This window comes from Malaya genurostris, chromosome 1 (assembly GCF_030247185.1).
Source record: "Malaya genurostris strain Urasoe2022 chromosome 1, Malgen_1.1, whole genome shotgun sequence".
NCBI lineage: Eukaryota > Metazoa > Arthropoda > Insecta > Diptera > Culicidae > Malaya > Malaya genurostris.
In genome coordinates, this window is record NC_080570.1 from 162,730,612 (window position 1) to 162,753,043 (window position 22,432).

Genomic DNA, 22,432 nt, shown 5'->3' on the forward strand with positions numbered 1-22,432 from the left:
GGCCCACTACTCGAAGCGATCGTTGGAACAGATGGAGCGACTGAATCCCAACGTCCCCCTGCTGTGTCCCATCAAGAATTTCTGAGCCAACCTGAACAACAATTTTGTCGCTCAAACTGAGAAGGAATTGATCAATAAAACGAAGAAAGAACTCAAAAAAGAACATGCCTACATGCATGTTTTCTTCCTCCATGACGAATGCTTCGGTTAACTGCCGGACAGCCGCTCGCAAGGACGTATAATTTTGTTGCAAATAAGCTCTGTCTATCACTATCCTAAAAAGAAGTAAATTTTATTAATGCAAATGTTATTCACTCGGCTGTTTCCATCCGTTTAGTTCCCGTTTGACGGCAGAAAAAACGCTCAATCGTATCCGTCTAGGTTTCTGTCGGCGTCCAAGGCACAGTGGGCCGAAACGGGAAATTAGCGTGACAAAAATATTTTCACTATTAAATATTAGTTTTTTGTAGTTAGTGTCTTCACAAAAGTTGTTTAAAATCAACTGGCGCTCCTTTTGATGAAAAAAGTTACAAGGGTGGTTCTCATTTAGATTGAAATCTGAAATCTAACTTTCTTAATTGAACTCAAAAATGATTTTGTTGTACCATAAAGTTGTAGGAAATTTTATTTTGAGCAACTTTGTTGAAAAAAGCATCTCTCTAGCTCTTCATTTGCTGGAGTTACATTAATTTTCTCGAGTAAAAGTAGGGTGGCTCCTGAAAAATCACTTTTTTCGTTCTAACTTTTTCGTGAAACGTTCTACGGAAAAGTTGTCTTCAAAAGAGTTGTTGAACTAATCATTGCGCACAATTTTACTCAACCAAGCTTTTTCATATGAGCTACCAGTAAAAAGTTATGATTGTTTTTTCATTAAAAATTGGTTACGCTTCAAATATCAATATTCATTAGATGCCAGATCGATAAAAATGTATTCTATGCGGTTCCTGAAAGGTCATAATATAAGTAACAATTTAAGAGAAAATTGGAAGGGTGTTATTTTTATTTAACTTATTTAAAGTAGTCTTAAAAATACCTTCAAGAATCTCAAAAATATTGCATAACTCTTAAATGCCTTAACGTATCAACATACTTCCTTCAGCAAAATAATAGTATCAAATTAGTTCTACAAATGTTCCATACATTGTCCTTTCGAGAAATGAGACACACAAAAACTACAGCCGGTAGCCTGTTTTACTGGTAGCTCATATGAAAAAGCTTGGCTGAGCAAAATTGTGCGCAATGATTAGTTCAACAACTCTTCTAAAAACAATTTTTCCGCGGAACGTTTCACAAAAAAGTTAGAACAAAAAACAGTGATTTTTCAGGAGCCACGCTAGTTTTACTCGGGAAAATTGATGTAACTTGATCAAATGAAGAGTTATAGAGGTGCTTTTTTCAACAAAGTTGCTCAAAATAAAATTTCCTACAACTTTATTGTACAACAAAATCATTTTTGAGTTCAATTAAGAAAGTTAGATTTCAGATTTCAATCTAAACGAGGACCACCCTAGTAACTTTTTTCATCAAACGGAGCGCCAGTTGATTATAAACAACTTTTGTGAAGACAACAACTACAAAAAACTAATATTTAATATTGAAAATATTTTTCTCACGCTAATTTTCCGTTTCGGACCACAGTGCAATGCAAAGTCTCAGTTATAACTTTTAAACAAGCCTCGTTTTCAGATTCGAATTCAGTTGAACTCTCACTCTCTAGGTTTCGGTTTCAGTTTTTGTACAGCTCACTGTTAGTAATTGGAATCAGGGTTGATTGTGAACCATTCCATAAGCAGATTCGCTTTTGCATTTGGGCGATATTCAATATTTTGGCACCTTCTCTTCAAATATTAGAAGCAATCCTGATGACCTAGGCTATAGCGACAAATCTGTTTGACCTCCCGAACTCCAACCGCTTCAATCGCTGCCATTTTTTCCAGGTCACAAACTTTTTTTCCTGCCGGTATGAAAACAACAAATTTCAAACCATAGCCTACTGAGAAAAAAAAATCACTTCCTTCTCGATCACCTTCTCGACTCGACACTGCGCCCGGGATCATTCCGGTCCCATCTATCATGGCATACTGCGTGCCTCAATCAACAACTTTTCCGTTTGACTTTCGAAACCCTTATATTTGGCCGGAAAAAGGCAAAAAGTTTTCCTTCCTTCGTCTCTGGCAAGGCAGATCGAAATAAAAAAAAAACCCGGCAAGTTTACCGGGCAAAAAAAGGATGACGTTACAGTTATAAAATATTCACGAAATCCGGCTGTGAGTTCGGTGTGTCCATACGCAAGCAAGATCAGCTAGTCCGGAATGACTACGCGTGAAAGCCGAGTTAACCGGGGTCACAAAGTGAGGATGAGGAAAGAGACAGAAGAAAAAAAACGAAAGCATTTACCCCGCTGGAACCAGGTGACCCAGGAAAATACTTTGCCACCTTTAGGTTGCGACTTTGTCGTCGCTGTCAGTGACTTTCCGCCGGTTGTTTTCTCTTTTTCCCCCCACATTCCACCGCAGTGCGTGCCGTGCCGGGGCGTTGGTCTGCTGCGCTTTTCCAAAACAGGAAAGTACTTTTAAATACAGCTCATTATGTCACTATTCACTCGGCTGTTTTATCCGCTTAGTTCCCGGCTTGGCGGTAGAAAGTTGCTTTTTTTTTACCTTTTCGTCGTTCTCGTTGGCTGCCGCCTCTTCAAACTGGCGCTGACTGATGGTATCATTTGCCGTTTGTCATTTATCTTATCTTGCATTTCAACGACGCCGTAAGCCTCACCGTTCCTTTTCCCCATTGGCAAGCCATTATTTCGTCTTTCTTTCGAAAAAAAAACCGACTGAAAAGTATTCACTTTCTCTCGTAAACCGACGCGATTGGTGATTGGCGTTATCAGGCCTACTTTGATTTCGGGCGAAAACTGAAACACTGAAACGAATCGTATTGATTTCGGCCGCCGCCAGCTAACAAGGTCATCTATTTCGATTGTCTCGTTAGCCCCGTCAAAAGGAAACCAATCAAACGACGGGATAATTTTTCAAGCACTCCCATCCGGGCTACCACCAAATTGAGTAATTTTTTTCGTTCGTTCGTTCGTTCACAGTTACCATATCAACGGGGAAGCCGGGCTCAGTTTTTTTTTTTTTTGCTCAACCGACCAAATTGATTTAGCCCATTTCGGAACGAATAGCGAAAGCTTCACTAATCGAGCTTACTCACGATTTTACTCCGCCGTCCGCCATGTACCGAGTGCAGGCCCTCGGTTCGGTGTAAGCTTCAGCATTGTAATCATACCGATATGAACGAATACGGGGCCCCAGCAGGGAAGAGCAGGAAGGAGTTTAGTGGGTAGTAGTAGTAGTGTTTCAATAAAAGAAGCTTCACGACAGGATTACCTGCCGACCCGATCGGTTTCGACGGACTGCTTTCCTCACACGAGGAAATGTGTCAGTTTTTTTCTGTCTCTCTCTCTCTCTCTCTCTCTCTCTCGTTGTTTTCTTTTATCCGTGAGCTCCGGTACTCCAATCAAGTTGGATTTGGGACTAAGCCATGGGAAGTGGTTTGTTGGCTTACCTGGAAAGAAAAGGAGAGTAAAAAAAAATATGAGCTCTGTTTGCCTATTGAATGTGGCTCGGAAGATGAACCGTATCGGGTAGTATTTGTTATGGATTGAGGATTGATATAGAAACGATTTAGACCCCCCCTCCCCTGACGATGTAAATAAGTGATTCTGTGGACGGTTTACGAACCTCGAAACTCTGCTTTTCTCAGCTGGGTATTAGCTTTCGGATACTGACCTTTTTTCGAGTGCAAAAGTCTATGCTTCTATAACCGCAATAACACTGATAAAGCCTGTCCTCGTTGAATTTTCATCACCAAAGTAAGAGAAACAAAACATTTTTTTTGTGATTCAGCAAGAACGGCGGATTTTTTTTTAAATAATAATTGATTGCGATGTTAATTCTTCTTCCTGTAAAAATCTAGGACTATGCCCACTCTAGAACGGATTTCGCCTAGTGACAAGAGGCTAAATCAAACCAATACAGAGCTTGTTCGAGTATCGGAGATGAAACTCGCAGAGAGTTCCTTGCCGTAGCGGGAATAGACACGAGTGGTACGATTTTCAAGAGCAGGTCCGTCCAGCTACATGGTTCCCCTGATGATAAAGACTTTCCCAGAATGGCTGCTTCCTGTTATTTACACTTTTCTCTAACCACTTGTGCAGTTGTTTATTCGTTTTCATTAGCTTGTTTCGAAATGCGTGGACTTTCAGCAGAAAAACATCAAAAAATTGTGTACAAACTCTGCACAGAATGCGGACTGTCACTGAGAAAGATAGCAAAAATGGAAGGAGTAAGTGAAAAAGCCGTGCGAAATGCAATCAGGAAGTTCGGTGAGGATAACACCTTCGAGGATAAAAGTATACTGAAGGCGTTCGAGCAAAAGAAGGAGGTTTCAGTTCGGGATGTGTCTAGAAAAGTGGGCACTTCGAAGTCAAATGTTCTTCGTGCTAAAGAACGTTTGAATCTTCGAACCTATAAGAAGCAGAAACAACCAAAACGTAGTCTGAAATAAGAAGCATCGATCAGGCCGAGGGTTCGAAAGCTGTACAATACGATTCTTGCTGGAAATTGGAACTGCATAATCATGGACGACGAAACCTGCGTGAAACTCGATTACAAATCCTTGCCGGGACCACAATATTATACGGTGCGAGAAGGGCAAGTGTTAAACCAGTCCGAGACATCGATTGCAGTCGAAAAATTTGGTAAGAAAGCTATGGTCTGGCAAGCAATTTGTAACTGCGGTAAGATTTCGAAACCCACTTCTTCACCACTGCTTCAATGAACAGCGAAATATACATCAAGGAATGTTTACAAAATCGACTTCTACTCATGATTCGAAGCCACAAGGATCCCAAAAGACATGAATCCACCAAATTGCCCACAACTTCGACCAATTGAGGAATTTTGGGTATTAACGAAGGCACATCTTAGGAAACATGTCTCGGCAGCCGAAACCATTCAACAGTTCGAAAAAGATTGGAAAAAAGTGTCAAAACATGTCGCCAAGAAGTCTGTACAGAATTTAATGAGGAAAGTTCACAAGAAGGTGCGCCAGCTAATCTACAATGGCTAAGTAGCAAATGTTGAGAATAATATTCCGTTGTTGTAGTCTAATATTATCAGTATATCGAATCAAATTTGAATATCTTACACTTGTGAATTATTTACAGCGAAATCAAAGTGCGTCCATACTTTCTGGGACAGTCTTTAGGGATCAAAAATCTGTATTCAAAATTTGTATATCAAAAAGATAAGAAATTGAAACACAGCGTAAGAAAAATGTCATTAGAATCCGTATTTAAAGAAACCAGAAATTTTTTTCAACAGTCTGAAACTGACAGCTTCTACGAGGTCTGTTCAAAAAGTACCCGGAATTCTCATTTTTCTAAAAAAATATTTATTTATTCGTCTACATCTGTATGGTCCCCTTCAAAGTAATCCCCCCTAGATATAATACACTTATGCCAGCGTTTTTTCCAGTCTTCGAAACATCCCTGATAGTCACTTTTTGTAATGCTCTGTAGCACTCTCAGCGATTCTGCCTTTATCTCTTCAATCGATGAAAAACGCTGTCCTTTCATGGGTCTCTTCAACTTTGGGAACAGGAAAAAATCACAAGGAGCGATATCTGGTGAATAAGAAGGTTGGGGCATGATTAAAGTCTTGTTTTTAGCCAAAAAATCACGAATAAGCAGAAGCAGTTTTGGAACGAATTTTGCTGCCACTCGTTTCATGCCCAAAACATTTGAAAAAATATGATGGCATGAGCCAACTGATATGCCAACTTCATCAGCAACTTCTCTAATAGTGATTCGGCGATCATCCATAATCATTTTTTCCACTTTTCCCACATTTTCATCGATTATTGACGTGCTGGGTCGACCGGAGCGTTCGTCGTCTTCAATGTCTTCGCGGCCATCTTGGAAACGCTTATACCACTCGTAAACACTTGTTTTTTTCATGGCAGACTCACCGTAGGCTCTCTGTAACATTTCGCACACTTGGTTACACTTTATTTCATTTTTCACGCAAAATTTAATACAAATTCTTTGACTCTTCAATTCTTCCATTGTTTAAACTAACAAAAATCGATTTATTAATTTTTAGTTTGACGTAAAGCCGCCATGACTAAGTTCAGTTTTTTGCAATGACTGAGCGGAAATATATATTGGAGAAGCCAAGTGAAAGAAAAACTAACAGAAAAGATGAATTTTTGGAAAAAGATACGCTCAGAGACAGGACTCGAACCTGCGTTCTTATGCATTCCGTGCATACGCGCTACCATTTCGCCACTCTGAATCTTGTTTTAGTCACTCTAAAACGCCAAACAGACACAATAATAATAATAATAATAAATCGTTAAAAACAATTGCGGTTTGATTTTCCGTAACAATCTGCTTCTGGTAGGAAAGGGCAGACAATCAATACAACCTTCATTGGGGTCTGTCGCTGACGATGTCCAGCCAGCGACTGGCACCATTAAGAAGGTGACAAGCGATTATAAATACACTCTCCTACTCAATGCTTGATCGGAGAAATAGGTATAAAGCGAGAGGACTAGTGTTTGATGGACAGAGAAGATGTTTGGATGTAAGGTATCGGTCGGGTGACGGCCAGGATGTAGACCATGTTCGATGTACGTTGCTACTATGTCTGTTTCGAGTTTTGCAGTGGCTAAAACAAGATCAGAGTGGCGAAATGGTAGCGCGTATGCACGGAATGCATAAGAACGCAGGTTCGAGTCCTGTCTCTGAGCGTATCTTTTTCCAAAAATTCATCTTTTCTGTTAGTTTTTCTTTCACTTGGCTTCTCCAATATATATTTCCGCTCAGTCATTGCAAAAAACTAACAAAAATCGCCGAGCTCAAAAAAACACGTCTACACCAGCCGCTACAAGACAGAATGTAAACAATGAATACAGCTGAAAATTTCACCATACATTAGGGACATATGTACCAACACAATAAAAAAAAATTTTTTGACCACCGTACTCTCCAGACGCGCGCAATTAAAAAATTCCGGGAACTTTTTGAACAGACCTCGTATTTTGTATAAGCTCCACTAAAAAGGATAAGCAAAATAAAAACAAGAAGAACTCAAATGTTAGCACTGATGAACAACCTAAAGTGACATAAATATTGATTTTAATACGTTTAAAAACAGCAATATTATTCAATGTATTTTTTATATCATTTATTTTACCACTACTTCAACGATTTTGCTAGTTCACCGGAGATCCAATGGATTTCAACTCGATCATTATTGAATTTTTCATGACCTAGAATTGGCGCCATCCGACTAACACTTTTTTATGGTCATCTCTCAACGCTTTTACCGACGATTTTCAAACAGATTCGATTTCTTCTTAAGCTCGAAAGACAGAAAATCATTTAAACAAAATACTTTTCAATGTCCAGAAACATGTTGAAAAGAGAGAGTAATACTTTTTTCCACATGCTCCACTAAAAAGGATAAGCAAAATAAAAACAAGAAGAACTCAAATGTTAGCACTGATGAACAACCTAAAGTGACATAAATATTGATTTTAATACGTTTAAAAACAGCAATATTATTCAATGTATTTTTTATATCATTTATTTTACCACTACTTCAACGATTTTGCTAGTTCACCGGAGATCCAATGGATTTCAACTCGATCATTATTGAATTTTTCATGACCTAGAATTGGCGCCATCCGACTAACACTTTTTTATGGTCATCTCTCAACGCTTTTACCGACGATTTTCAAACAGATTCGATTTCTTCTTAAGCTCGAAAGACAGAAAATCATTTAAACAAAATACTTTTCAATGTCCAGAAACATGTTGAAAAGAGAGAGTAATACTTTTTTCCACATGCTCCACTAAAAAGGATAAGCAAAATAAAAACAAGAAGAACTCAAATGTTAGCACTGATGAACAACCTAAAGTGACATAAATATTGGTTGTCTGGTCGTCACATTCACGAATATTGATATAAATAATTCAGCAACGGTTACCAGAGGCAAAAATCCATCCGGCCTGCTACGATCGCTGCATTGTTCGGTTGGATGATTGGTAGGGATGGCAGACAAAAAAAATGGTGGAATTTGATTTTCATTTACACGTTAGCTGAACGTTTTCGCACATTTGACCGTCGGAACCATTTACTGGAACGTGAAATGTACCATTCCGACACTGTGACTGTATAGGTTAGGCTCAACAAAAGCATCCTGCAATGCCGACCCTTTCGTACTAGGTTCATTGATTTTATCTTCTCCGTGGTCGATTAATATTTTATGAGCTCCACATGAAAGCCAGATCATAAAACCAGATTCCAACAAAAACCCACATGAAAAGTTATTCCATTCAAGCACTCCTCAGACAGCGGATTTCTTTTCATCGCATAACCATATAAAAACCAAGTTTTGTATTGGAATACACAAATCCAAACCGCAACGGAAGCATGCAACAAAGTTGCACTACCGTATTTATTTACCCATAATCCGGTTCTGGGCCCGGAGAAATCCTTCCCGTTTTCTGCCACGTACAGACAGCGGAGGAAAAAAATGCAATCATTTTAATGGATAGTAAATATTTTCGATACGATGCCCTTTTTTATCCTGTTTTATGGTCCTTGTCACGATAAAACCGTGCACCGCTGACCCCTCGCTTCAGGAATCCGATTGCTGGATCGAAAAAGCCGCAACATTCCCGGCTGGATTCCGGGGCCGACCGGCAGGAAGATCATCATCGAAACGACATTGTATGGCAGTTTATATTGACCCTTGAGTGCATTGCCATCGATATCGCTTCTAGTACGTTTCCTCGCTCGGCGTAGAATCTGCGGTGACTGTGAAAGCAAGCCTTTCGGAGTTGACTTGTTTCTTAGCAACGTTAGAGGTGCAACAATCTCGATTGTTGGACTACTTCGATCTGTCGCAATTGGACCGGAGCCAAATCATGAACAGAGGAGCCAAACTACCATAGGCTCATAAATGCTATGAGATACGGTATGTGCTACTACTGTCTTACTGTCCCAAGTGGTCGGGGACACGTACTGCGACGTGATTCAGGGAAATAACCCCCCTCCCCCCACTCCTATCCTGTTTCCTCCTCCATGAACCGGTGTCATAAAATTGCGCAATGTTAGAAGTCGGTCAGTATCAGCAGTAAACGGAGAATTGAATTCTGAATGCAGTGTAGTTTTGAACTGCCTGAAACGGAAAGAAGGGGGGGAGGGATCATGTTTACAACTTTTAGTATCGACTCGTGAACAGATTTTGCACTAATCGGATTCCGCTTCCGTTACTCGAGCTCGTTCTCTGCAGATTTCTAGTGAAAGCAACGAACAGTTCCCCAAAACCGTTTCCGATTCAAGTACCGAACCAATCATCCGCGGACAAAAACAATTCAGTCGGAAATTATTCGTCTCAAGTGGGCCGGTAAAATGGTTCCAGCCTTGTTCTTGCATTCGAAATCCTGCACATCACGTGCACCGTTTGACATTTTTAACTTCCATTTCCAGATTTTCTAACTGGTGCCGTTCGAACTGCCGAAGTTTGGCCCGTTCACGGCAACACACAGTAGGCTGTTTTGCAGCCGCACGGAAAGCCGTCGTGCGAACGATTCCACTGTTGGATGTTGGTAAAAGTACGAATTACAAGATGAATTTATTTTACTAGAATTGAACTGGACTTGATTGGACTTCAACTGAACTATAAACAAACTGAAACTGTGTACAATTGGACTTGAACTGAAACTAGCGCTGAAACTAGAACTGAACTAGAACTGAACTAGAACTGAAACTAGAAATGAAACTAGAACTGAAACTAGAACTGAAACTAGAACTGAAACTAGAACTGAAACTAGAACTGAAACTAGAACTGAAACTAGAACTGAACTAGACCTGAACTAGAACTGAACTAGAACTGAACTAGAACTGAACTAGAACTGAAACTAGAACTGAAACTAGAACTGAAACTAGAACTGAAACTAGAACTGAAACTAGAACTGAAACTAGAACTGAAACTAGAACTGAACTAGACCTGAACTAGAACTGAACTAGAACTGAAACTAGAAATGAAACTAGAACTGAAACTAGAACTGAAACTAGAACTGAAACTAGAACTGAAACTAGAACTGAAACTAGAACTGAAACTAGAACTGAAACTAGAACTGAAACTAGAACTGAAACTAGAACTGAAACTAGAACTGAAACTAGAACTGAAAATAGAACTGAAACTAGAACAGAAACTAGAACAGAAACTAGAACAGAAACTAGAACTGAAACTAGAACAGAAACTAGAACTGGAATCGAACTAGACTAGACTGAACTAGACTGGACTAGACTGGACTAGACTGGACTAGACTGAACTAGACTGAACTAGACTTGACTAGACTGGACTAGACTGGACTAGACTGGACTAGACTGGACTGGACTGGACTAGACTGGACTGGACTGGACTAGACTAATCTGGACTGGACCAGACTGAACTAGACTGCACTAGACTGGAGTAGACTGGACTAGATTTTACTAGACTGGACTAGACTGGATTAGACTGGATCAGAACTGAATTTAAACTGGGCTTCAACTGGACTTAAACTGAACTCAATTTTACTACACTGATCTGTACTAGACTGGACTAGACTGGACTAGACTGAACTAGAACTGAACTAGAACTGAGCTAGAACTGAACTAGAACTGAAACTAGAAATGAAACTAGAACTGAAACTAGAACTGAAACTAGAACTGAAACTAGAACTGAAACTAGAACTGAAACTAGAACTGAAACTAGAACTGAAACTAGAACTGAACTAGACCTGAACTAGAACTGAACTAGAACTGAACTAGAACTGAACTAGAACTGAAACTAGAACTGAAACTAGAACTGAAACTAGAACTGAAACTAGAACTGAAACTAGAACTGAAACTAGAACTGAAACTAGAACTGAAACTAGAACTGAAACTAGAACTGAAAATAGAACTGAAACTAGAACAGAAACTAGAACAGAAACTAGAACTGAAACTAGAACAGAAACTAGAACTGGAATCGAACTAGACTAGACTGGACTAGACTGGACTAGACTGAACTAGACTGGACTAGACTGGACTAGACTGGACTAGACTGAACTAGACTGAACTAGACTTGACTAGACTGGACTAGACTGGACTAGACTGGACTAGACTGGACTGGACTGGACTAGACTGGACTGGACTGGACTAGACTAATCTGGACTGGACCAGACTGAACTAGACTGCACTAGACTGGAGTAGACTGGACTAGATTTTACTAGACTGGACTAGACTGGATTAGACTGGATCAGAACTGAATTTAAACTGGGCTTCAACTGGACTTAAACTGAACTCAATTTTACTACACTGATCTGTACTAGACTGGACTAGACTGGACTAGACTGAACTAGAACTGAACTAGAACTGAGCTAGAACTGAACTAGAACTGAAACTAGAAATGAAACTAGAACTGAAACTAGAACTGAAACTAGAACTGAAACTAGAACTGAAACTAGAACTGAAACTAGAACTGAAACTAGAACTGAACTAGACCTGAACTAGAACTGAACTAGAACTGAACTAGAACTGAACTAGAACTGAAACTAGAACTGAAACTAGAACTGAAACTAGAACTGAAACTAGAACTGAAACTAGAACTGAAACTAGAACTGAAACTAGAACTGAAACTAGAACTGAAACTAGAACTGAAACTAGAACAGAAACTAGAACAGAAACTAGAACTGAAACTAGAACAGAAACTAGAACTGGAATCGAACTAGACTAGACTGGACTAGACTGGACTAGACTGGACTAGACTGGACTAGACTGGACTAGACTGAACTAGACTGGACTAGACTGGACTAGACTGAACTAGACTGAACTAGACTTGACTAGACTGGACTAGACTGGACTAGACTGGACTAGACTGGACTGGACTGGACTAGACTGGACTGGACTGGACTAGACTAATCTGGACTGGACCAGACTGAACTAGACTGCACTAGACTGGAGTAGACTGGACTAGATTTTACTAGACTGGACTAGACTGGATTAGACTGGATCAGAACTGAATTTAAACTGGGCTTCAACTGGACTTAAACTGAACTCAATTTTACTACACTGATCTGTACTAGACTGGACTAGACTGGACTAGACTGAACTAGAACTGAACTAGAACTGAGCTAGAACTGAACTAGAACTGAACTAGAACTGAACTAGAACTGAACTAGAACTGAACTAGAACTGAACTAGAACTGAACTAGAACTGAACTAGAACTGAACTAGAACTGAAACTAGAACTGAAACTAGAACTGAAGCTAGAACTGAAACTAGAACTGAAACTAGAACTGAAACTAGAACTGAAACTAGAACTGAAACTAGAACTGAAACTAGAACTGAACTAGACCTGAAACTAGAACTGAAACTAGAACTGAAACTAGAACTGAAACTAGAACTGAAACTAGAACTGAAACTAGAACTGAAACTAGAACTGAAACTAGAACAGAAACTAGAACAGAAACTAGAACTGAAACTAGAACAGAAACTAGAACTGGAATCGAACTAGACTAGACTGGACTAGACTGGACTAGACTGAACTAGACTGGACTAGACTGGACTAGACTGGACTAGACTGAACTAGACTGAACTAGACTTGACTAGACTGGACTAGACTGGACTAGACTGGACTAGACTAAACTGGACTGGACTAGACTGGACTGGACTGGACTAGACTAATCTGGACTGGACCAGACTGAACTAGACTGCACTAGACTGGAGTAGACTGGACTAGATTTTACTAGACTGGACTAGACTGGATTAGACTGGATCAGAACTGAATTTAAACTGGGCTTCAACTGGACTTAAACTGAACTCAATTTTACTACACTGATCTGTACTAGACTGGACTAGACTGGACTAGACTGAACTAGAACTGAACTAGAACTGAGCTAGAACTGAACTAGAACTGAAACTAGAACTGAAACTAGAACTGAAACTAGAACTGAAACTAGAACTGAAACTAGAACTGAAACTAGAACTGAAACTAGAACTGAACTAGACCTGAACTAGAACTGAACTAGAACTGAACTAGAACTGAACTAGAACTGAAACTAGAACTGAAACTAGAACTGAAACTAGAACTGAAACTAGAACTGAAACTAGAACTGAAACTAGAACTGAAACTAGAACTGAAACTAGAACTGAAACTAGAACTGAAACTAGAACAGAAACTAGAACAGAAACTAGAACTGAAACTAGAACAGAAACTAGAACTGGAATCGAACTAGACTAGACTGGACTAGACTGGACTAGACTGAACTAGACTGGACTAGACTGGACTAGACTGGACTAGACTGAACTAGACTGAACTAGACTTGACTAGACTGGACTAGACTGGACTAGACTGGACTAGACTGGACTGGACTGGACTAGACTGGACTGGACTGGACTAGACTAATCTGGACTGGACCAGACTGAACTAGACTGCACTAGACTGGAGTAGACTGGACTAGATTTTACTAGACTGGACTAGACTGGATTAGACTGGATCAGAACTGAATTTAAACTGGGCTTCAACTGGACTTAAACTGAACTCAATTTTACTACACTGATCTGTACTAGACTGGACTAGACTGGACTAGACTGAACTAGAACTGAACTAGAACTGAGCTAGAACTGAGCTAGAACTGAACTAGAACTGAACTAGAACTGAACTAGAACTGAACTAGAACTGAACTAGAACTGAACTAGAACTGAACTAGAACTGAAACTAGAACTGAAACTAGAACTGAAACTAGAACTGAAACTAGAACTGAAACTAGAACTGAAACTAGAACTGAAACTAGAACTGAAACTAGAACTGAAACTAGAACTGAAACTAGAACTGAAACTAGAACTGAAACTAGAACTGAAACTAGAACTGAAACTAGAACTGAAACTAGAACTGAAACTAGAACTGAAACTAGAACTGAAACTAGAACTGAAACTAGAACTGAAACTAGAACAGAAACTAGAACAGAAACTAGAACTGAAACTAGAACAGAAACTAGAACTGGAATCGAACTAGACTAGACTGGACTAGACTGGACTAGACTGAACTAGACTGGACTAGACTGGACTAGACTGGACTAGACTGAACTAGACTGAACTAGACTTGACTAGACTGGACTAGACTGGACTAGACTGGACTAGACTGGACTGGACTGGACTAGACTGGACTGGACTGGACTAGACTAATCTGGACTGGACCAGACTGAACTAGACTGCACTAGACTGGAGTAGACTGGACTAGATTTTACTAGACTGGACTAGACTGGATTAGACTGGATCAGAACTGAATTTAAACTGGGCTTCAACTGGACTTAAACTGAACTCAATTTTACTACACTGATCTGTACTAGACTGGACTAGACTGGACTAGACTGAACTAGAACTGAACTAGAACTGAGCTAGAACTGAACTAGAACTGAACTAGAACTGAACTAGAACTGAACTAGAACTGAACTAGAACTGAACTAGAACTGAACTAGAACTGAACTAGAACTGAACTAGAACTGAACTAGAACTGAACTAGAACTGAACTAGAACTGAACTAGAACTGAAACTAGAACTGAAACTAGAACTGAAACTAGAACTGAAACTAGAACTGAAACTAGAACTGAAACTAGAACTGAAACTAGAACTGAAACTAGAACTGAAACTAGAACTGAAACTAGAACTGAAACTAGAACTGAAACTAGAACTGAAACTAGAACTGAAACTAGAACTGAAACTAGAACTGAAACTAGAACTGAAACTAGAACTGAAACTAGAACTGAAACTAGAACTGAAACTAGAACTGAAACTAGAACTGAAACTAGAACTGAAACTAGAACTGAAACTAGAACTGAAACTAGAACTGAAACTAGAACTGAAACTAGAACTGAAACTAGAACTGAAACTAGAACTGAAACTAGAACTGAAACTAGAACTGAAACTAGAACTGAAACTAGAACTGAAACTAGAACTGAAACTAGAACTGAAACTAGAACTGAAACTAGAACTGAAACTAGAACTGAAACTAGAACTGAAACTAGAACTGAAACTAGAACTGAAACTAGAACTGAAACTAGAACTGAAACTAGAACTGAAACTAGAACGGAAACTAGAACTGAAACTAGAACTGAAACTAGAACTGAAACAAGAACTGAAACAAGAACTGAAACTAGAACTGAAACTAGAACTGAAACTAGAACTGAAACTAGAACTGAAACTAGAACTGAAACTAGAACTGCAACTAGAACTGAAACTAGAACTGAAACTAGAACTGAAAGTAGAACTGAAACTAGAACTGAAACTAGAACTGAAACTAGAACTGAAACTAGAACTGAAACTAGAACTGAAACTAGAACTGAAACTAGAACTGAAACTAGAACTGAAACTAGAACTGAAACTAGAACTGAAACTAGAACTAAACTAGAGCTAAACTAGAACTAAACTAGACTAGACTGGACTAGACTGGACTAGACTGAACTAGACTGGACTAGACTGGACTAGACTGGACTAGACTGAACTAGACTGAACTAGACTGGACTAGACTGGACTAGACTGGACTAGACTGGACTAGACTGGACTAGACTGGACTAGACTGGACTAGACTGGACTAGACTGGACTAGACTGGACTAGACTGGACTAGACTGGACTGGACTGGACTAGACTGGATTAGACTGGATCAGAACTGAACTTAAACTGGGCTTCAACTGGACTTAAATTGAACTCAATTGGACTACACTGATCTGGACTAGACTGGACTAGACTGGACCAGACTGGATCAGAACTGAACTTAAACTGGAATAGCACTGCACTAGAACTGAACTCAAACCGATCATGACTGGACTAGATTTAACTAGGCTAGACTAGACTGGGCTTCAACTATTTTACCGGGCACAACCACAAAAAATTCATTCGATTTTCCATTACTCCGACTACCGGTGTAACGAACGTTGCGATGTGCAATTTGCCAAATCGGGAATAAATTTTGTTTACGACCTGAACGCGATTGCACTTTTCTAGCTCTGCTTTCCATTAATGTTCAAGTGCGAAGAACATTTACTCGAGAATTTGTTTTTTTTTTTCGTTTTTTCGTTACTTCCAAAGGTTAAAGAGTGAGAAAACTGCCAGCGCCTGCTACGATCTAATAGTGTTTTTTTTCCTCCACTTACGAGAGCATGTTTGTGCTTCTAGACTTACCTCCAATGTTTGCTAAGTTTAAAACACTGGCATGGACCAGACGGTTTCCGGAAAGAACCGGGCGAAGCGAAACTTATGTCCCTGATGAAAAAGCGAAAATTGCCATCTGTGCTGGTGGTACTTTCCTGTACAAAAAAAAGTCAATGCGGGTCCTTCGTCAGATTGAAGCAGTTGATTTTTTGTTCTATTTTGTTGCACCAATTAGTTTGATGTTCTACGCAGGCGAGCCAAAGTATGTTGTCTAGTTTCCTAGTCTAGCTAGTAAGCTGAGAAGTAATATTCGGTCGAAACTTCATCATTTCTGCCTGTTTTTTTCCTTGCCTGCACCAACAGCAACCGGAATTTAACGGTTTTTTTTTGTCCGACTAGAACACAGCAAGCTCTGGCATAGAATGTGGAAACCTAGGCAACAGACGGAAACACCGTCCTATCGCAATTGCAACAAATCATGTGTCAAACGGACGTTACAGAAAGGGGAAGGTGAAATTGGGCAATAAAAATTAATGAAGTGGGAAATGGAACTGCCGTTGGTTTTCAGCTTTTTGCTGCACTCGTTTCTGTTTTTCTTTTTTGTTCTAGATTTTGCATGAAAAATGTCAATAAATGCTAAATTTTGTTATTTGATTCAGAGAGTGGATGACGTTGATTAAACAATGGGAGAAATAACCCAAAACTGTCAGAGACTAGTCTAAATTGACAGCTCAGCGAAATCGATTGAATTTCCGGGGTGTCACCGAAATTGGTCCGGTCGAGTGAAAATCCGCCCCCCAGGAAGAAGCCATCTCCTTTCATCAACCGAATCCCCCGTCATTTTTATATCCCTCCCTGTCAGTGCCTGCTGCGATCAGCTACTCCAAAGTCGGAAAAAATTTATCACACTCATCTTTTCCACTTTTCTTCTCCTTTCGTTTCTCTTCCATACTCTGCACGCCATCAACCGATGTTCCGATAGGTGAACATCAGCAACACCTGGACGCTACCGCAGGATGGATTCACCGTTTTCTATCGCTACTTCCGGGACAAAATATCCTGGTTCGAGGCGGACGCCGTGTGCCAGTTCCATCACGCTAATCTCGTCACAGGTGAGTGTCTTTTTGTTTATCCTACCGCCCGCAAGCCCCTGCTCTCTCTCAAACACAATCTTTTGTTTTTTTTGCACAACGATTTCTTTCGTCGCCAGCCGCCACTGGTGGCCGGCCTACTTTGACCAAGCTTCGAAAATGGAAAATCTCAATCGAGTCTGTTGCCGGCAGCTGCTTCTGACGCTACCATCTATCTATCTCTGCTGGAAGGAAATTGTCGATACTTCCATACTATGGAAAGTATGCTAATTTAGGAATTTTATGCAAATTTGGCTGGGAAAATAAATAGCTCTACGAGGAAACGAGGATGCTGCTACAGCTGCTGAAATGAACAAATGAGAAATTGCTTCGGGTGCGGAGGAGTCGGATAGTTCCGGAAGTATTTCTCGATCGATCGACGAGCCGTACGGCCATCGGTTAGAAATTTGTTGAATCCCCCCACGGAAGGGTAGCAGGAGCGTTCCGACCAGGGAAGGAAGACAAATTTAAATTGCATTTCCATTTGTACCACCCCGGTTTTTCGTGGGAAAAATTGCAGCTTGGCTGGGGGGGGATACCGAGGCTGTTTTTACAGTAATTGTTTTACTGCACATCTTCCGGTGAGCCCGGACCGGAATAATCTCAAAATGGCAGCTTTTGAAGTTATTTTTATGTTATAAAACATTCTAACACAAACTGGGCGCTAATGGTGCTGCAACTATTTTTTTAGATCAAACAGTATTCCCTTTCTGCCACCCGCCGTAACGTTTTTCGCTCTCAGTTAAATATTAAACACCCTACAATTAAATTACTGCGTCTAGTCGTCTCATTCCGGAACTGACATTCCTTCCGGCCCCCCGCGTCAGGGTCTCGTAACCGAGGGAGTAGACCGCGCCGCAATACAACCGGTTATATAAATGTCTGTACACAAAAGCAAACACCGCCGACTGCGATTGCTGCATTCAAACGTGCGTGTGCTGTTTCCTTCCCGGAAGGCCTTCACACGGCCTTGTATTCCGACGCAGCAGGCGGGAAAATACGCATAAATCAATAATGAATGCAAAGATAGTGGGTATGTTTATGCCACAGGTTTTCCCCTCCGGATGGTGTTTTGCTGGTTTGCGGAAAATGCCGTTCTACTGGTGCACGGAACAATGGCGCGATAGTGTGGGTTGGATTTCCCGAGTGCAAATTATTATTGTTTGTTCAGCTTCAACATTTTTTTGTCGAATTTAATAAAATCAAAACATTCAATTTGAATCTAATAAAATCACAGATCTGTATATCTGTGATAACCAACGGTGGCACGGTAAACTATGTATTCCAGTTATAATGCGGACCCAGATCCGTAAACTTTTGCGCGTTTTGCCTGGTTATATGAATTTATAATTCAATTTAGAGAAACGAGATTCAAATACTGTAGCCGTTCTACTGTTTCGCTTGCCGTCATTTCATACATAAATAGTATCGTTTTTCCCCCAACGTACAACGTGGAAAAAGTTATCCACGCTCTACTAATTATGTTTGAGACCGCCGAGTCCCGAGCGCAATCACAAACAAAGATGGAGACAATTTTTGTAGCAAGAAATTATGGCAACAGGTGGGACAAAAGTTTGATGTTTGAGTTTCTATTCTCACGTTCACATAGTTCGCCATATGATTTCAGACGACAAAAATCAGCAGATCATTCGAAACTGATCAAATTACTATAGTGTATCGCATTTTGATGTCGGGCTACGTCTTTCTTTACTATGCTCACCAGGGTGCATTTTCAAAACTTCTCGACACGAAAGTGTAACGAAAATACTCCAGATCTGATTTCTTAATAACTGTTTCCCTGATTGAGTATTCTCTCTAATACTTTCACTAAACGAATGTAAGAAGTAAGATTGTTGTTAATACAACGTTTATTACGAAAACATTGTTTAAATAGTGAAAAAATTGGTCCAAATACGAAACATTGAAATTAACCGAATCTATGATCACCATGAACAGAGACACATCGGGTGCAAAGGCTGCCATCTACGCCAAGACAGTGGAACTATACCCAGCATTATTCAACTTAGAGTGACTATAATCAGAGTGGCGACAGCTGTTCGTTTGGAATGACAGCTACCAGTTCCAAACGAGCAAACGACCTGTCAATTCAATGTAAAGCTAATGGAATATTTTGAATTGTTGCCAACATTACGGATGAGATGTCGTCACTCTGGTTATAGGCACTCTAATTCAACTATGAGTGAATATGAGCAGAGATGCCAGGTGAAAATTTCAAATATCTTCAGACAGGGCTTAAAAAGTTTGTAAATGTGATAAAAAATCTGCAGTTAGCAAGCATGCCTTGCTGGTAGCAATTTCTCTATTAAGTATGACACGCAAAACTGATTTGGCGAGCAAAAAAAAAAGGCAATTTCAAAAGTCTGGAAGTCTGCGAAAAACTCGATTCTCAAAAGTCTGCAAAAGTCTGCACAACAAAAAATGTCAGCAGCACTATGTCCGAAATCTGCAGATTTACAGACAAATCTGCAGATCTGGCATCTCTGAATATGAAGTTCCGTTGCTCAAGCCTAAACGCATCAAAAACAACAACTAATTCTTCTGTGAGCACATCTGCTGTTCGACATTCGCAGTGTGAGTTTCGCTTCAAACAAAATTATTGCATCATCTTGCTGATAGTCGTTTGCATTAGAGAAAAGGAAAACGAGAAGTCGACAACAACTATTAGGATTGTTTCTATGCAAATCGGAGACCAGTGCTAATCTGGAATAGTTTGATTACCTTTGTGCACTTTGTGCAGTGTGAAATTCGCACCAAACGAGAGCAGTTGTTTATTCGTTTTCATTACTTTGTTTCGAAATGCGTGGACTTTCAGCAGAACAACGTCGAAAAATTGAGTACAAATGATGCACAGAACGCGGACTGTCACTGAGAAAGATAGCGAAAATGAAAGGAGTAAGTGAAAAAGCCGTGCGAAATGCAATCAGGAAGTTCGGTGAGGATAACACCTTTGAGGATAAAAGTATACTGAAGGCGTTCGAGCAAAAGAAGGAGGTTTCAGTTGGGGATGTGGCCAAAAAAGTGGGCACTTCGAAGTCTAATGTTCTTCGTGCTAAAGAACGTTTGAATCTTCGAGCCTATAAGAAGCAGAAACAACCAAAACATAGTCCGAAACAAACAGCATCGATTAGGCCGAGGGTTCGAAAGCTGTACAATACGATTCTTGCTGGAAATTTGAACTGCATAATCATGGACGACGAAACCTACGTGAAACTCGATTACAAATCCTTGCCGGGACCACAATATTATACGGTGCGAGAAGGGCAAGTGTTAAACCAGTCCGAGACATCGATTGAAGTCGAAAAATTTGGTAAGAAAGCTATGGTCTGGCAAGCAATTTGTAGCTGCGGTAAGATTTCGAAACCCTTCATCACCACTGCTTCAATGAACAGCGAAATATACATCAAGTAATGTTTACAAAAACGACTTCTACCCATGATTCGAAGCCACAAGGATCCTGTTGTCTTCCGGCTAGATCTTGCTTCTTGCCACTACTCGAAATCAACGGTCGTCCCAAAAGACATGAATCCACCAATTTGCCCACAACTTCGACCAATTGAGGAATTTTGGGCATTGACGAAGGCACATCTTAGGAAACATGTCTCGGCAGCCGAAACCATTCAACAGTTCGAAAAAGATTGGGAAAAAAGTGTCAAAACATGTCGCCAAGAAGTCTGTACGGAATTTAATGAGGAACGTTCGCACGAAGGTGCGCCAGCTAGTCTACAATGACTAAGTAGCCAATGTTGAGAATAATATTCTGTTGTTGTAGTCAAATATTATCAGTATATCGAATAAAATTTGAATATCTAACATTTATTACATTACTAGCTGACCCGTCGAACTTCGTCTCGCCAGAAGAATTGTCAAAAGACTAAGTGGTCAACGTTTCTCTCCATTATTTTTCTGATTACAATCAACGGAATTCGACACAAACTCGCTTTAGCTCAAAAAGAAGAAATATCACCAAAGATTAATGTGAAAATATGTAACACCTCTGTTAAGCAAAACATGAACAAATGCACAGATATCTATTCTGAACAGTCCGTTTTAAGGAATTACTCATACGTGAATGTTCACCCGACAGAACAAACTTCAAAGCAGTCTATTTTTGTGTTCGGTAATAATTTTTCCGACAACGATCTGTAAAATATTATTTTTACTGAAAGCTACGTCAAATTTATCCAACTTACGGTCATCTGTCAAAGAACTACTGAATATCGGAAAATCCTATGTAAAAGTTACGATTATTTATTATTTACTGACACGGTCTGTGAACTCTGAAATGTCATTTCTCTTGACGAACTCAGTAAAAGTTTTACCAATATCCGGAAAATTAATAAAAAATAATGAAGAATTTCAGTAATCATCACTAAACATTCAGCAGAAATAAAGATCTGTCAAAAAACATAATTTTCGGACGTAAAGGTGTGAAGATTTCTAGATTTGTAAAAAAAAAAATAGTCGTGCGAATTGATTGCTTGCAAAAAATAGATAATACTGATTCCTAGCGGTAATTTTTCATTTAGTGAATATATTCAAAAAGCCTTCTACAACTTATCATTTCTGCTCTCTAAAAATATGAAGGGTGATCCCATATTCTACTGAATTGCATCCGAAAGATATTTGATCATTTTATTTGAAAAAAATATTTCTGAAGAGCAAATGTAATTCAATTCATTCATCACACGCAAATAAATAAATTATTCGGATGAAAATATGTTTTGAAAACAAAAATGCTCCTTCCTTTCCTAGATCTCTAATACAATTTACCAAAAACAGTAATACTTTACGGGTCAAGACGTTAACATATTTTTAGGATTGTTTTATGATTTTTGCCGAACGTCGGTATTGAATGATGAAGAAGTCATTAGAATTATGACAGATCGAAGTTCATTGGAACTATACGGATCATTCAGCAAATAAGACTTTTACCGAACGAATTACCGAATGTCCAGCTGTTCGAAAGTCAGTAAAACTGTACCGACATCCGAAAAAATAATTCGGTGTGTTCAGTTTTTAAGCAGCGAGAAATT

The 22,432-nt window shown here is 39.6% G+C and overlaps 1 protein-coding gene across 1 annotated transcript in view; it reads left to right on the forward strand.

Annotated features, from left to right (window-relative positions):
• The window catches only part of LOC131426567 (papilin), a 219,877-nt gene that overhangs the window by 123,054 nt on the left and 74,391 nt on the right, over positions 1 to 22,432 (forward strand). The window contains exon 2 of the mRNA XM_058589412.1: positions 17,231 to 17,360. Coding sequence (XP_058445395.1) covers positions 17,231 to 17,360 — 130 coding nt within the window. The remainder of the gene's footprint in view (positions 1 to 17,230; positions 17,361 to 22,432) is intronic.